General features: G+C 41.5%; 1 protein-coding gene across 1 annotated transcript; it reads left to right on the forward strand.

Annotated features, from left to right (window-relative positions):
• Positions 1-2067: 2067 nt before the first annotated feature.
• LOC112634958 (protein SET-like) lies at positions 2068-5020 on the forward strand. The gene is made up of 2 exons (XM_025402848.1): positions 2068-2120; positions 4576-5020. Exons 1-2 carry the CDS (start codon positions 2068-2070, stop codon positions 5018-5020), a joined length of 498 nt encoding a protein of 165 aa, XP_025258633.1.
• The last annotated feature ends 13296 nt before the right edge of the window (positions 5021-18316 follow it).

The following is an 18316-nucleotide window of genomic DNA, read 5'->3' on the forward strand; positions in this document are numbered from 1 at the left end:
TTGGGAAAACTTTTTGCAGTACTGTAAAGCTGAATGTATTAACACACCCTAAAATCCTGCAGTCTCACTTCTAGGAATATATACTCAGCATAAAGGAAAGTATATGGACACCAAAAGACAGGTACAAGAATAAACATAGCAGCATCATTCTTAGTAGCAAATGAGAACAATCCAAACATATATCAGCAACCGAATAAGTAAATGAAAAATGGTAAATTGATTCAATAGAACACTATATAGCAATGAAAGTGAATGAACTATTTCTACATGCAATAAAATGGATAATCATAAACATAATATTGAGGGAAAGAAGCCAGATGCAAAAGAATATGTATGATGTGACTACATTTATGTAAAGTTCAAAAATAGGCAAAGTAATATGGGATACTGGTCACCTTTGAGAAGGATGGAGGGAGTGGTTATTGTAAGGGTGTGTAAGAGATGCTGGCAATGTTCTGTTTTGATCTAGTTGGCTGTTACATGGATGTATTTATTCTATGATTATGCATTTTAATATATGTATATTATACTTCAATAAGAGTTTTATTTTTAAAAAATTAGCTATTATTACTTTGGTTGTTATAAGAAACTATGAAGGAAAGCTGTCAGGAGCCAAAGCAACTTGGGCGGGTCCATACCGTAATCCTACTTCCTTAGACTCTCTCGCAATTATTTGTGGAGCCTGGAACAAGTGTACAAACGGAGGCCCAAATACCATCTATAAAAATACTTTAAAGTTATCATTCAGGCTAAGAGACTGTTCAATAAAATATGTCTTTATCCACCTACTTAGACAAATATACTTTTATAATACCCTGGAAGGCCAGGTTTGAATTTAGAATTCTCAGTTTCAGAGCTGTAAAATGATGGCCTGGACAGAGGCAGTTCCCCAGCCCCAGCCCATGGCCCTCTCTTCCCAGTTCTGGCTCTCTGCAATGGGCCTCACTTGCATTTCTGTGGATATGCCATCCTGCACGTGCAAGCTCCTTCACATCCCCAGCAAACTGCTGCCCTGTGGCCACCCCTTGGATCCAGGGACACATAAACCAGCAGTGTGACCCAGCCTGGGGAAGAGACATCTGAAGCAGCAGCCTGCACAAGCTCTAGGAACAGATTCAGGGACATTTGGGCAGGGAGTACGGGGTCACGGATGACAAGAGCATGGTGTGAAAGGGTGGAGTGCAGGCCCCAAGTGGACATGTCCTTAGCCTCAAGGAGTCCTTGCTCTGTGTGGAAGGACACAGGAAACGGAGGGTCAGAGCAGACCAAGGGGCAGGGTCTTTTGCCCAATTTCAAAGGAAATTCTGTATTGTCTTTTAAAAAATCAACGATGCCCTTTCGGCCATTAGAAAAAGAGACAGAGGGAGACAAAGAGAGATTTTTAAGTAGAATGGGTGAATTCCACTCAGTGAACATATGTCCTGTACTAAGTGTGATATGAAAGCTAAAAACCTCCATCGGAATATATCCTTATCATGAATGTGGGGTTTGTGTGTGTGTGTTTTTTCTCACAATGGTATCCCTAGAGCCTGGTGCCTTAAAAATCTCAATAAATATTTTACTAATAAATCACTCCCTGATAACTGTTCCCTCAGTTATCAGATGCCCCCTGCTTCTCACAGCATGTGCATCTTGCTGGTGCTGGTGTTCAAAGCACATGTATTTTGAACAATATTGAAAAAGGAATGAAGCCTGGCCCGCCCAATGGTCCTCTCTAGCACATTACAGAGATTGGCCTTTGGAGCTGAAAGCTGGACAGAATCTCAGTGATCCTGTAGGCCAGGGTGTCAGAGCATCCAAGCACCCCAGAAGCTGAATGCGAATGTCTGAATAAGGGCAAATGTTCATTTTTTTGAGGAGATGCACATAGCTTTCATGAAAATTTCAAAGGTGTCTATGACTCCCAAAATGTCAAGAGTTCTCAGTGAATCCTCTTATTTTATAGATGATGGGTCTATGGCACAGAGAGGTGAACTCAATTCACTCTGAGCTCTATTCAAATCTACTGTTGCCTGAAGCTTCCTTCCACCACCTTATAGCAGAACTCATGCCCTCGGTTAGGGCGGGATGGGGGAGACTGTGAAGCTCTCCTTTGCAAGGGCTCTCAAATTTAGCCACGTGTTAGAGTCATCTGGATTTCTGGTATAGAAGGTGATTTTAATGTGTAGCCAGGGTCAAAACCCACTGGGTTAGAATATTTCACTAAAAAGTGTGTAATGGGGGTTGTGGGATGGAGTTTGAGTGCCAAACTCTGCTCCGAGTCTCCTAGCCCAGAATGCTGACTACAACAGTCTAGAGTTTACAAGGAAACAGATCTAAATGAAAAGCAAGTTCCACTTTGTTAGTGTATGGGCAGGTACTCAATGACCTCATCACCACTCATGCCCTCATTCCTGGTACCCAGAGCTGGACCACTTGACTTCAGCTGGGAAACTGAAGTAGGGTTTCCTATTTCTTTCCCTCCAAAAAGATAGCATAGCTGGTAGTATGTAACCCACCTGGCTTACCTAGGCATGCACAGGTGAAGATGCTGGCACAAAGATGTGGGGAGAATGGCTGGGCCTGTGGGGTAGAGCTGCCTCACCTCCATCACACACATGGCTACATGATCTCTTACTTTACCAACTGTACAGGAGAGAAATAGAAGGAAAAGGAGGTTGCCTGAGTCACATCCCAGACCTTCTTTGATGGTAGGGGAAGGGTAGGAAAGTCCTGAGTTTCTACAGGAAGGATAGAGTGGTCTTGACCATGGCAACCTTACTCACTAATGAAATGTAGTCCAATCAATATCTCAAGTTCATTAGATTAGCAATTCATCTCCTATTAGATAAGAGATGAGGAGGAAGTAGAAATTAGAAAGGAAAGAGAGTGGCCTGGCATGAGAGTGAGAAGAACATGTCACTTCAACTGCAAAGAGACAATTACAATGCAGTGATGAGAGTTAAGGTCGGGGTTTCCTGGGGCCATAGTGGAAAGATCTACTAACCTCATGAGGCTAAGAGTTAGTGGACGGTTTTGTGGAGGAGGCAACACCTTCAGCTGAATCCTAAAGAGTGGAAGTTTTCCAGACGGATAGGGGAAGGAAAATTAATTTTCACACATATTATGGCATAGAGGTTCTAGTAGCATGGTATTTGAAAGAACTGTAAGAGTTGACTATGACTAGAATATAGATTGTGCAAAGAAGGTATATTTGTAATGGGTTATTAAAATATAAGAGGCATATCAACCATTCAGTGAGTATTGTTTAGGATGAACAAATTACTTAGCTGGCCCCCAAATTAAAGACATTCTTAATTTTCTTGATTTGGAAAAATTCTACTAATCTTGACCAGTTTCTCTTTATTCACTAGAATCTGGATATTTTTTAAGGATAGGATTGCATTGAATTTGACTCAGTAAGAGCCATAAATACAGCATCTGACTTCTTACAAATTCTGAATTCATGTATTAAATAAGCTTTCTGGGCTTGAACCTCCACAGGAGAATCTCAGAATGACTAAAAGTTAACAAATTGGCCCTGAATAGACACAGCATCAGAAGTGAAGGTGTCTTGTGCAGTTACAGACAAAGTGTTTTGGGATCAACTGTTGATTCAAACACTGGCCAAGGTCCCTTAGGGAGAAGTGTAAGGTGTTTAGAGCCAGGCAGGCCTGGGTTTCACTCTTAGCTCAACCATTATCAACCAAATGCATATAGGCAGGTCACATTGCCGCTCTAAGCCTTGATATCCATATTAATAATGTGGAAGTGATATCTATTTCAATGAATTGTTAAGAGGATAATCTGAAAAAATGTGAACAAACTGTCTTGGCCAAGGCTATTTTTATCGTAAGGAACAGGAAAGCACTTAAACTAATTCAACTGAAATCAAGGAATAAGAAATGAAATATAGCATCCTCAGGAGAGAAACCAGGAACCAAATTGTTGGAATCTAGGCACATGTGCCATCTCCCAGGAGCTACTGAATCTTTCTTACAACATCCTGTGTATTTCTCTGTGTACATTTTCCCTTCTCTACGCTGTGCGGACTGATCTCAGCTTTCTTCAATTCCCTTCTACCTCTCACTATTTCCCACTCTGGACTTTTCTACACTCCAGCTTTCCATAGGAAGTCCACTGGGTTAGTTTTTCTGTGTCTAGTGCCATGTTTCTGGGAGAAGAACTGGATCAACTGAGCTTAGATCCAGTGTTCACCCATGGTCCAGTGATTCGTGATCAGGATGTGAGACTGGACAAATGGCACAAACATGGCTCCAGGCCTACCCTTTCAGCTCTGTATGGGGATGATTCCTAGAGAGAGGGCCTGCAGGAGAGCAAACACCCCAAAACATATGAGCTGCAAGCACCTAGCACAAGTAGGAGCACAAAAAATATTAGCTTCCATCCCTCCCCACTCTCCTAATTCTAGCAGAGCAGGTTTCCATGAGGAGCCCATACACAAGCATGATTGTTCTATATTTTTACCTTTGCTTGGGCTATACCTCTTATGAAGAATATCCTAATTCCACCCAAGTACTAACCAGGCCTGACCCTGCTTAGCTTCCGAGATCAAACTTGATCGGGCACATTCAGGGTGGATGAAAATCCTTACTTTGAAAATAAAGTTCTCTCCAAAGAATTTCATCTGAATGAGAATGGTGATCTATCTTCAAATTCCACTGAAATCAAATGGAAATCTGGAAAGGATTTGACGAAATGTTCAAGTCAAATGCAGAAGAAAGACAGCAGAAAGAGGCAGCATGAAGAACCAGAGAGCTTCTTTACCTGGTTTATTGACCATTCTGATGCAGGTGCTGATGAGTTAGGAGAGGTCATTGAAGATGACATTTGGCCAAAACCATTACTGTACTACTTGGTTCCTGATATGGACGACGAAGAAGAAGGAGCAGAAGATGGTGATGATGAAGAAGACGAGGAAGGATTAGAAGATATTGATGAAGAAGGGAGTGAGGATGAAGGTGAAGAAGATGATGATGAAGGAAAGGAAGGAGAGGGGGATGAAGGAGAAGATGACTAATAGAACACTGAGAGATTCTAACTTTCCTTTTTTAAAAATTTTCTCCAGTCCCTGGGAGCAAGTTGCAGTTTTGTTGTTGTTGTTGTTGTTGTTGTTTTCTCTCTCAGTCACCCTGTTCTTGAGGTCTCTTTCCTCAACTTATTTTGGGGGAAATACCTTGAGCAGAATACAGTGGGAAGTCTCTACCCCTTTCTGCTCGAAATTCATTTTTATTGCTTACTATCTGAATAAAAACGGTATGGAATCAACACCACCGAGCTCTGCGGGAAAAAAGAAAAGCCCGCTCCCTTCGCTCTGCTGGAAGCTGGAGGGTGCTAGGCCCCTGTGTAGTGGTGCGTATAATTCTAGCTTTTTTCCTCCGTTCTCTGTTTTTTGGGCTCAGAGAATACACTGTGTCTCTATGTGAATATGGACAGTTAGCATTTACCAACATATATCTGTCTACTTTCTCTTGTTTAAAAAAAGAAAAAGAAATTTTAAAAAATGGGGTTATAGAAGGTCAGCAAAGGGTGGGTTTGAGATGTTTGGGTGGGTTAAGTGGGCATTTTGACAACATGGCTTCTCCTTTGGCATGTTTAATTGTGATATTTGACAGACATCCTTGCAGTTTAAGATGACACTTTTAAAATAAATTATCTCCTGATGATGACTTGAGCCCTGCCACTCAGTGGGAGAATCAGCAGAACCTGTGGGATCTTATTTGGAATTGACATTCTCTATTGAAATGTTGTCCCTGTTTATTTTTAAATTTTCTTTTTGTTTCACTGGAAAGCAAAGATGATGCTTAGTTTTAAACGTTAAAAGCGTACAAGTTGCTTTGTTACAATAAAACTAAATGTGTACACAAAGGATTTGATGCTTTTCTCTCAGCATAGGTATCCTTACTATGACCTTCCAAGTTTGACTTGTATAACATCACTTTCAAACTCTGTCACTCTAACTTCCTATTTTTTGATACGCACTTTGGAGGATGACCTCAGGGTTATGTGAATTGAGTAACGGGATTTGAGTCAATGTATTAATATCTCCATAGCTGGGAAACGTGGGTAAAATTTGCCATTGGTTTCTGAAAGTATTCACATCATTTGAGATACCAGATTGCTGAATACTTTCTGAGTATATTCTGCCTTTGATTTTTATTTCCAAGTGTAAGTTTTTAAAATTGGCGTTTTACCTGGATATAAAATAATAGTGCCTGCCACCACCATCCAACAGACCTGGTGCTCTAATGCCAAGTTATACATGGGACGGTTGCTGGCACGTCTTCATTGGCTATATAGAATGTGGCCAAGAAGATAGGCTCTCAGAGTAAGAAGTCTGCGATGGTTAGCAGTAACTGTCCCTGCTCTCTGGTATAAAGCTCTCAAATGTGACTACATGAATCTGGGTGGGATAATGGACTCAGCTTTGTCTGCTCAATGCCATTGTGCAGAGAAGCACCTTAGTGCATAAGCTTTTTAATGCTGTAAATATAGTAGCTGAAATTAAATGCCACTTTTTCAGAGGTGAATTAATGGACAGTCTGGTGAAATTCAAAAGCTTTTTGATGTATAAAACTTGATAAACGGAACTATTCCATCAATAGGCAAAAATGTAACAACCTATCTAGATAGATAGTATGTAATTTCTGCACAGGTCTCTGTTTAGTAAACACATCACTGTATACTGATCAGGAATCTTGCTCTAGTAAAGAAACATAAAGATTTTTTTTTTTTTTTTTGGAAAAAGAAAAAAGAATATCCTGTTATGGCCAGGTGCGGTGGCTCACGCTTGTAATCCCAGCACTTTGGGAGGCCAGGGCAGGCAGATCACTTGAGCACAGGAGTCCAAGCACCAGCATGGACAACATGGAGAAACCCCATCTCTACTAAACATACAAAAATTAGCCAACATGGTGGCTACTCAGGAGGCTGAGATGGGAGAATTGCCTGAGCCCAGGAAACAGAGGTTGCAGTGAGCTGAGATGGTGCCACTGCACTCCAGACTGTGTGTCAGAGCAAGACCCTGTCTCAAAAAATACATATAAAATAAAGTAAAAAAAGAACAAAAGAAAGAAAATAATATCCTATTTCCTATTCCATCCATCCATCCATCCATCCATCCATCCATCCATCCATCCTTTCATCTCTATCTTTTTCCTACCCTGGCAGGCCCTCTTCCTCCAGGAAATCTTCCTTATATCCTTAATATCTTCAGCTGCCCTTCATCTTCCTTATTTCTGTCAATTTGTTAGAGTCTATAACACACAATTTAGCACTAAGTTATCTAACTTTCTCTCAATCACTTTGAAGATGTTGTTGTTTCAACTGGATTATAGATTTATTCAGAACAGAGAGTGCCACAGTGCCACACACAAAGAGGAACAAAGAGTAAGTGTTCAATGAACAAAGAAAATTACAGAACAATAAGCATTTTATATCTAGAAAGGATCTCAAAAAATAATGAAGTTTCATCTCCTTGATTTCAGAAGAAGAACTGAGGTCAATATAAAAGAAACACCCTTGGTTGATGAAATAGAAAGAATAAAATGGAGATTCAATATTATAATATATTTACATGTAAAATATATGTTTATATATTTATAAAAATTATATATTATTTGTGTAACAGAAGAATTCTCCCCCATCATACTGTGGAATGGTTGTTGGAGGACCATGATACGTTCAAGCTGGAAGGGAACTTAGAAGTGACATAAGACACGCAGTTTAAGTTTGCAGATGAGAAAACTTTCTCCCAGGAAAAAGAAAAGATTTATCCAAGATCACCCAAGTTTTTAGTGGTAAAGCTGGGACTAGGATCCACACCTCCTTCTTCTCACTCCTGTGATTATTTTCTGCACTCCACTGTCACCAAATTCTTGCTTTAAGCTTCCATTCCTCCCTAGACCGTGCACCTGACATTAGGGTTCATTTGTCCCTCACGATTTTAGCTCTATATCACTTGTCCTTAATCATTCTGTGCACTATTTTCCTTTTCAGCTTCTTCTTTCTCCTGTCCATTTGTATTTACCTCTGCTCACTTTGTCCTTGCTCTGTGGACTATACAGTTGGCCCTATCTCCTTGGCTATCACCTTGATTCTGCTCCTCATCTCTTGGTGTAAATACCTTTCCCAGTTCAGCCTGGTCTCAGCACTGGGTATCGCCTACTCTTGACTAATTCATGCATTGATTTAACACACATTTACTGTGTATGTCTTCTGTGAAAGTTTCTGAATGAAGAACACTTAGTCTCTATTTAATATGCTCACAATCTAGTGGTGAGAGAGAGATTTTTAAAACAATATGGTAAGCGTGTTCATCTCAGAGCTTTATTCCTATGGGAGACCAAAACTGAGTAAGGAATGGTGGGAAGGTGACAATCAGGGAAGACTTCCTGGATGTGTTCCCTGAAATGAGGCATTAGGACAGATCAGTGGATATGCATTAGCAGATGGGGTAGTAGAGTGGAGGTCAATGAGGATGCAGACAGAAAAAAAAATAACATAAAGGCATAAAAACATAAAATAGCAAGGGGTACAAAAGAATGACCCTGATGTTTTTCAAGGATAAAAAGGCAGGCAGTAGTATGGGCTAAGCCTGGAGAGATGGGTGAACCACATTGGGAAGGCCTTGTCTTCGAGTTGGGAACTTGAACTGTTGGGATTTAGGGAGCTAATAAATGACACCGCATTCCCTGCCTGAGTTCTTAATTGAGAGGAACCCCAAGGAGTCAGGCAGATGGAGGTTAAAATGTCAGCTTTACTACTGATAAAACAATAAGCATGGCTTAGATTTAGCCAAATTGCTTGCTAACACTTCCCAGTACTGAACTTAATTCCCAAAATGCAGGCCTCTCCTACAAGGGCTGATAGGTTTAGAGCTGATGATAATGCTTTACAAGCATCTGGCCCTGAGAGTGGGGAGCGGGGTAGGGTGGGGGAGAGAGAGAGCTGAGCCAGCTCACCTCCTTATCTTACATTTACCAAGCAGATAAATCACTCCTCCTCTGGGGAGAGAGGGCAGAAGTGTTACTCTAATGGCGGTCCCTCCACTTGGAACATGAAGCAAGAGGGGAAGGAAGTTCCTACCTAATACAAATCCACCACTTACTGAGCACCTACTGCACACTGCCATGCAGAAGGCCCTGGTTCCACAAACTGGAACCAGACAGAATCAGAATTAGGCTGGGAAGATTCTCTAACAGAGTAGGTAAAAAGACATGGGAGCCCTTTGTACCCAGTGCTTGCTGTTCACGAGAAAACGACAGAGCTCTTAACATGAAGAATTTTTAGAAACAGCATTGTGTATACCCAGAACTCCTCAGAGATAGTCTCACTTCTAATATCACCCAGACACTGTTCTTTCATCAGAAAGGCCTCTTTGGCATAATGTTTATTCTGACTAAAACAATGTGACCATCTGCCCCTCCTCACAATGGTTGTTATTGAGGTGAGAACACAAATACAATCCTGTCACAGCCCATAATGGCAGGGAACATACCTGCTGCTGGGGGAAGTTCTCTTAGGGAAAGAGGATGGGCAAGGTGGCACTATTAAGCAGGTGTTGACATTAAGAACCTTTAAAAGGCACCTCTTCTTTCCCTACCTTCTATCTTAGCATTTCCTTGAAAATTTCTTGCCTCCTTTTGTAGAACCCTAGAATGTTAGGACTGAAAGAAACCCATTGAATCTGCTTCTCGACCTGTGCTTGAGAATAGCTTCAGCATCTTCTCCCTGCAAAATGGCCATTGTCCTCTGCTTGGATGTGTCATTGACAAGAAACTCACTAGCCCTCATAGCACAGCACAGCACAGCACAGCACAGCAAATGGCTGATGCTAATCTAGAAGGGGCAGTGCTCTCTATAACCTGATGCTTATACTCTTTGTTTTTACTTTCCATTTTGCTGAAAATTTTGCAATTCGATATGACTGTGGAACAAATAGACCTCTGCTTTAATACTTTACTTTTTTGCTTTCATGTTCTTTTGTCAGGTCTATGACATTTCCAATTTTTATGATTTTTTTTTCCTTCTGGAATATTCAGACATTATTTTGGAATATTGAGGGAAAAACACTCTCCCTGCAAATCTCCTGACATTGGGTTTATGTGGATCCACAATCACCCATTCTATCAACAAACTGTCCTGACTTTAGGAAGGTTCTTCCTGACTTTGAATATCAGTGGCCTCTTTGTAATTCTCATGATTGGTCTTAGTTACAGAGCTAGAGACATACATGGTAGGCTGGTTCTGACATTCTTCTCATCTCTCCAGCAGACCACACTGGTTTATAGCTTTGACATTCCTCAGATGCTGAGAAATTCAACACAAGAGTGCATCTTCTGAGCCCAGCCCTTCTGTCCAAATACAACCCCCTGGAGATCCACATAGAAACCAGACTAGATGTGGACTGTGCAGGCTCCTAGTTAGGAAAGTGTTACAGCCAGAGCACTATGATACCACATTAGAAATCTTCCTCAAAGGAAGGACTGCATGCCCAATATCTTTCACACATGGCCATTTAGCCAGTTATACATTCACCTAATCCAGACCTTACATCTCTATCTAATATGTCATATTCAAGGAGACCCTGATAATCCATCTACACCATAATTACAGTAGAGATGGAAATCAAATAATCTGGGTTTGGATTCTAATACAACCACTTGTTTTCTGTTGTGACCTCACATGAATGTCTTAGTGCCTTTCAGTCTCTGATTTCTCATTTGTGGATTGAAGATACAAATATTTCCTCCCTCTTAGGATTATTGTGAGCATTAAATGGAATACGTATATAATTCATGAGGTTAGCAGAATGTAGTGCTTACAATTACCCTTTGCAGAGACAGACTACTTGGGTTCAAATTCCAGTTCTACGGCTAACTTAATCTGTGACTATGGACGAGTCACTGAAGTTCTCAGAACAATAGTTGCCTCATCTAGAATATGGGAATAGTACTAATATCCACTTCACAGCGCTGTTGTAAGCAGAAGCTTAAACAGTACTCACAGAGAGTTTAGCGGAGTGCCTGGAATAAACACTTGAAAAAAATGAGCTAAAAAATTCCTGATACATAAAGATACAGAAATATTAGTATTCTTCCTTCCTTCCCTTAGTCTTTCTAGCAAACCCTTCAGAAGAGGAAACGACATTAAGTTTAATCATAGTGAACCCGCGCTGACAGGCTGTGAGCAGCACCTCTTTTTCTGGAATACTAGTTTTCAGTATAACAATCTTGGCATTTGCTCATAGTGACTCAATCGAGCTAGGGAAACGTAACTACCCAGATGAAACCATGGAAGAGCAATAAGTGCAATAGAAATTTGGAGACAAAGCCATCAGACTTCCTAAAAAGTGACATTTGAGTTAGTCCTTGAAGTGGATTTAGTTCAGGGGAGGGCCAGGAAGAATAACATAAATAATAGTCCAGAGGAGAAAGTACATGGAACATCTGGGTGGCAGAAAGGGTGTTTGTAAGGTCTGGTGGAAAATAAATATAAAAAGAAAGGTTGAGGCCAATTTATGGAGGCACCCGAATGCCACAAACAGACACTTGGTCATAGGAACTAATTCACGGTTAAGTTCTTAAATAAGGGAATAACAAGGAGAAAACAATATTTAAGAAAATTAGTCTGCTGGGTGTGGTGGCTCACACCTGTAATCCCAGCACTTTGGGAGGCCAAGGTGGGTGGATCACCTGAGGTCAGGAGTTTGAGACCAGCCTGGCCAACATGGTGAAACCCCATCTCTACTAAAAATACAAAAATTAGCTGGATGTGGTGGCACATGCCTGTAATCCTAGCTACTTCGGAGGCTGAGACAGGAGAATCACTTGAACCTGGGAGACAGAAGTTGCAGTGAGCCAAGGTCATGCCATTGCACTCCAGCTTGGGCAACAAGAGCAAAACTCTGTCAAAAAGAAGAAAAGAGAGAGGGAGGGAGGGAGGGAGGGAGGGAGAGAAGGAAGGAAGGAAGGAAGGAAGGAAGGAAGGAGAAATAAAGAAAGAAAGAGAAAGAAACAAAGAAAGAAAGAAAGAAAGAAAGACAGAAAGACAGAAAGAAAGAGAAATTAAATTTTATTTGTTCAATATCTACACAGCTGCCAGTGGAAATAACTGGCATCTCACTTCATAAATTTCATGCAATTGTAAGAGTAATATGAATTAATGTAAAATGTCCCTCACCCTCCACATGCAGCTATTGTGAGGGCCACTTTGAATCATGAGTATTCCTGTAACTTCAAATTGGAGCAAGAAGAGAGGCAGCAACCAGACATTTGACACTATTAGGAAACAAAACTTCGTTATATAAGAATGTATTGCATTGTTTTCTGAGAGGAAAGATTTGATAAATTATTTCATTTTTCTTTTTTCCTACCTAAACACTTCCATCCTTTCTGTTCTTTCCACACTCCATCTCTGTCCATCTCTGACATCACCTGCCACAACAGCTTACAAACCCTCATGGCGTTTGAACACAGTTACCTTTTGTAAGAAAATGTAGAGAAGCATCTCTCCAGAGTCTTAACGTGTTGATAATAGAGTGAATGTTTAGGGTTGTCATTTGTGCTGTACCAGAGCTAAATGTCAGATCCTAAGTGACTATGTATTCTTCAATTCAATTTTTATGTATTTATTTTATTATTTATCTGTTTATTTTGTTACATTTATTTATTTATTTATTTGAGATAGACTCTTGCTCTGTCACCCAGGCTGGAGTGCAGTGGTGCAATCTCAGCTTACTGCAACCTCTGCCTCCTGGGTTCAAGTGATTCTCGTGTCTCAGCCTCCCAAGTGGCTGGGATCACAGGCGCACACCACCACACCCAGCTAATTTTTGTATTTTTAACAGAGACAGGGTTTCACCTTGTTGACCAGGCTGATTTCGAACTCGTGACCTCAAGTGACCTGCCCTCCTCAGCCTCCCAAAGTGCTTGGATTACAGGCATGAGCCACCACGCCCGGCAATTCTGTTACCTTCATTTTTAGCGTCTATGGTATGCAAAGTTCATGAGACTCACTCACTATCATGAGATCTCATGAGACTCACTCACTATCATGAGAACAGCATGGGGGGAAACTGCCCTTATGATCCAATTACCTCCACCTGGGCCCTCCCTTGATACATAGGGATTATGAGGATTAGAATTCAAGATGAGATTTTGGGTGGCGACACAGCCAAACCATATCATCCCACCCATGGTCCCTCCAAAATCTCATGTCCTCATATTTTAAAACACAGTCATGCTTTTCCAACAGTCCCCCAAAATCTTAACTCATTCCAGTATTAACCCAAAAGTCCAAGTCCAAAGTCTCATCTGAGACAAGGTAAGTCTCTTCCACCTACGAGTCTGTAAAATCAACAGCAAGTTAGTTACTTTCTAGGTACAATGGAGGTACAGGCATTGGGTAAATGCGCTCATTCCAAATGGGAGAAATTGGCCTAAAAAAGGGGCTACAGGCCCTGTGAAAGTCTGAAATCCAATAGGGCAGTCATTAAACCTTAAAGTTCCAAAATGATCTCCTTTGACTCCATGTCTCACATCCAGGTCACAGTGACACAATAGCTGGGCTCCCAAGGCCTTGAGCCACTTCACCTCTGTGGCTTTGCAGGGTATAGCCCCCCTCCTGGCTGCTTTCGCAGGCTGGTGGTGAGTGTCTGAGGCTTTTCCAGGTGCATGCAGCAAGCTGTCAGTGGATCTACCATTCTAGGGTCTGGAGGATGGTAGCTCTCTTCTCAAGGCCGACTTGAATTTCTCCCTAGAAAATGGGTTTTTCTTTTCTATTGCATTGTTGGGCTGCAAATTTTCCAAACTTTTATGCTCTGCTTCCTCTTTAATGCTTTGCTGCTTAGAAATTTCTTCTGCCAGATACCTTAAATCATCTCTCTCAAGTTCAAAGTCCCACAGGTCTCTAGGGCAGGGGTAAAATGTTGCCAGTCTCTTTGTTAATGCATAGCAAGAGTGACCTTTACTCCAGTTCCCAACAAGTTCCTCATCTCTATCTGAGACCACCTCAGCCTGGACTTCACTGTCCATATCACTATCAGCATCTTAGTCAAAGTCATTTAAAAGTCTCTAGGAAGTTCAAGACTTTCCCACATCTTCCTGTCTTCTGAGCCCTCCAAGTCTCCGGAAAGTTCCAAACTTTCTCACATTTTCCTGTCTTCCTCTGAGCCCTCCAAACTGTTCCAACCTCTGCCTGTTGCCCAATTACAAAGTCGCTTCCACATTTGTGTGTATTCTTATAGCAGTGCCTAACTAGCTTGGTAACAATTTACTGTATTAGTCCATTTTCACACTTATGAAGAAATACCTGAGACTGGGTAATTTATAAAGAAAAAAGGTTTAATTGACTCACAGTTCCACATTGCTGTGAAGGACTCAGGAAGCTTACAATGATGGTGGAAGGCAAAGGAGAAGCAGGAAAAGAAGAAGGCACCCTCTTCACAGGGTGACAGGATGGAGTGAGTGCAAGTAGGGGAAATGCCAGATGCTTATAAAACCATCAGATCTTATGAGTCTTACTTACGATCATGAGAACAGCATGGGAGGAAACCTCCCCCATGATCCAATCACCTCCACCTGGTCCTGTCCTTGACAAGACAAGTAGGGATTATGAGGATTACAATTCAAGATGAGATTTTGAGTGGGGACACAGCCAAACCATATCACTGCTCCTGTGGTGTTTTGTGTTGTTATTGAATTATGGAGCAAAAAGAGCACTGGGATAGGGTAGCTTACTCTGAGGACAGGGGGACAGGGTGATGCCCAGGCTGCAGGGATATGTTCCAAATTGAGAAGAGAGAGAAAGGAGTTATTTGTTTTCCTTTAGACCCTATGTAGATCACCATAGTAGGAAATAAGATGGGAGCACAGAACAGAATAGTATTTGAGTGGTGCATCTTGTACTAAATTGGAGCTTCCCTTTTCCTTGTTCCATTATGGGTATGTCCAAGCAACTCTACTACACAGTGTTTCCCAAAGCTTTCTCCTCTCCACTTCCCAGCCATTGGCATAGGTCTGACTTTCATCATTTCTCACTTGGGCTTTTGCTTTTGTCTCTTAAATGTGGCCCCTACCTATGTTCTCTGCATCCTCTAATTCATCCTTCAAGTAGCCACCAAAGTCCTGCTCACATACCAAAGACCTCTAATGTCTCCCCACTGCCTACAAGACAAGGCCAAATTCTTAGCATGTAGTTACAGCTCCTTCAAGGACCTTCCCCATTATATCTACTTTCTCAGTCTCTTCCTTAGACGCTACTCCTACCTTCCTCGTAACCTGAAACTCAGTTACAGAAACTTACTCTAGGTGTCTCTAATTTAACCATACTTCCAAGATTTTGCATAAGCCCCTCTTTCTTTCTCAAATAATGCCTTTTATCTCCCTTCTCTGCCTACCAAACTCTACAGTAGCAGAGATGGCTAGCTGGCCAACAAAAGCAGTATAACCCTTCCATATTGCAGAGTTGTTGCTCAATCAGGGATCACACTTCCCAGCATCCATTGCATGTAGGTGGGACCATGTGACCAGCACCTACTAATAGAATGTGAGCAGAATTGGCACGTGACACTTGCAGGTAATGTCGTTCAGTTTGGGGTTCACAATCCTCCTCACACAGTCTCTCTTCACTGAATGGCCAGCTGGATTTAGAGTATCTGGAGAGGACTCCGAGGCCCCCAGGTGACAGTGGAGCCCCTAGTTGAAGAGCCTGCATCCCTCAAGTCACCAGTTAGTGTAGAGGTAGCCAAGAGAGCCTCCTGATAATTTGTGTCTGCATTCAACTTTGTATGAGTATAAAATACAATTTTACTGTTAGTCCTCTGAGATTTGGAGATTTACTTGTTACCATAGTAAAGCACCACCTATCCTAACTAACATACTCACTCACTTTTCAAGGCCCAGGCCAAAGGTGAAGCTTCCCCTTACTTGCCTGTATAGACAGAGTCAGATGCCACTCCCTGGAGTGTGCTCCAGTTTCTCTGTGAACCTACCTCTAATACCCTATTTATCATATTTATATTGTAATCATTTGTTTTTATTTATCTTCCCCATTAGCCTGAGAGCTCCTTTGATGCAAGAACCATCTCTTATTATTTGTCACATCACATCACTTAACTTAGTATCTGACAATGTGCTGAATAAATAAATGAATAAACAATGTAATTAATTCCTATTTGTCTGTAACTAAAAGTTTGATAGGATATAAAAGGTGAGGTCCTTTGGGGCTTAGGTGGACCTAGCTGCCAAGTGGAAGATAGGAATACAGTGAACACTGCAAGTTTTCTACTTAACATTTATTTTCTGTCTCCTTTCTAAAGAAGCCTGGTTTTCTTTAGGGGGGCAATGTACCCAGAAAAAAATAGTCACTTCCCTACACTTCCTGTGGCTATATTTGGACATTGGACGGGCAAGCTTTTATTGGGAAAGTTTGTATTTTTCTGATATAGGTACCACTTCTTCCTGCTTCCTTCTTTGCCCTGGCTAGAATGTAGAAGTGATGCCTTGAGGTGCAGCAGCCATGGTATGACCATGAGGATGAAAGCCACAATGCATGGATGACACAGAAGACAGACAGGAGGATCTGGGATCCTTGATGGCATTGCAGAGTCTGAACGGAATTATGGAGCAATTCAGGCCTGAACTGCCTTTCTCCTATATTTGATTATGTGAGAAAAATAAATCCCTATGTGCTTATGCTACTGCAATTTGGAGTTTGCATCAGTGTATGCTGATACAAACTGATTGATATCGGGGTATTGGAGGGTTCAGAAGCCTTCTTAACCTCACCTTTTACTTGACTAAGTTTAAGTTAATGACAACCCCTTAAAAGTAATGGATGGCGAATTAGATCTAAATTATTTGGTTCTTTAAGGGAATTTGGTAAGTCTGAGTAAAATAGGGATAAATTGAGTCCTTGGATAGCTGGGTGACTTTGGGAAATTCCCTGATTTTTCTGCAGGACATGTTATCTACATTTAGTACTGTTATTCTATAAGAACCTAGAAAATGCTAGGCTCAATGCTGAACATGTTTAAATAGGTTATTTAAATTGCACAACAACCTGATATAGATACTTTTAACCTCTATTTGAAGATATGAAGATATGAGGATATTAGGGCTCAGCCAGTTTACTTGCCCAGTGTCACAGAGAGATGAAGTCAGGATTTGAACCCAAAGTTCTGACTCCTAAGCTACCCCCTTAACTACTATTAGACTGTCTTGAAACAGTAGACAGGTAGATATTTGTTGAGTGATCACATGAGTAAGTGAATAAAACTATCCCTTTCTGTCCTAATATCCCATACTGCTATAGATACGGCATTGTGACTTAATCTGTATTGGTCAGGAATTTTTCCCTTTGAGAAACAGAAACCCAAATCAAACTAGTATAAGAAAAAAAAATTAAAAGATGTTGAGAGTGGAGTGACATAGAATTTTTAGCCCTGCATAATCAAGGAGATAGATGGGCTGGCCTCTAAAACTTCTGCCACAGGAGGTCTCAAATGCTCTTTGAGACCTGTCTCTTGTTCTGCTATTTCTCTGTGTGAGCTCTATTCTCCCTCTGGCAGGGTAGCTGATACCTGCAACCCCTGGGCGGTCCAACTTTGCGCCCAGAAAGAAAGAAGAGCTGAACGGTGATTGGTTCAGCTGAGGTCACATGCCTATCATTGAACCAATCAATAAGATCAGAGAATTTGGCCCTCTTATTGGTCCATCTTGTGTGACAGTGGCAACCCAGAGACCAGAGGATAGAACAGGACCTGTAGCTTCCACCAAGGAGTGGCTCCCTAAGAGATGGCAGGAACAGTTATTATTTGAAGGAGAGAGCTATGGAGACCCAAATATCCCCGTGAGATGCCAGCTACAGAACCCGGCCTCCAGTGTCTAAATGTCTGTACTCTCAAGCATTTCTTACGATTCTGAGAGCTTCATCCTGTCACAGAGGCAATGGTTCAGAAAAGAAAAATCTGGTGGATGGCTCATTCTTTGCAGGAACAGAAGTTGGCACAATGTATGTTAATTCAGACTCAGAGAATACGTGCTTGGTCTTGTAAATAAAAATGGTATTCTAAGCTCCCCAACTATCTGAACGGACCCCTCCTCTCACCCAAGGCCATTCCAAAGTTAACCTGAAAAACTAGTCCGGGCCGTGATGGGAAGGGGGGTCAGACATGCGTCATTATACCCTTCTCCCTTTTGGAATTCAGGACCAGCTGTGCAGCATTAACACTAAAACAGATCTTAAGAATGACAAAGCAGACTCTTTGTAGCAATAAGATACCAAATTCCAACCTCACTCTAGGATAGCATCA

Source organism: Theropithecus gelada, chromosome 11 (assembly GCF_003255815.1).
Source record: "Theropithecus gelada isolate Dixy chromosome 11, Tgel_1.0, whole genome shotgun sequence".
NCBI classification, from domain to species: Eukaryota; Metazoa; Chordata; class Mammalia; order Primates; family Cercopithecidae; genus Theropithecus; species Theropithecus gelada.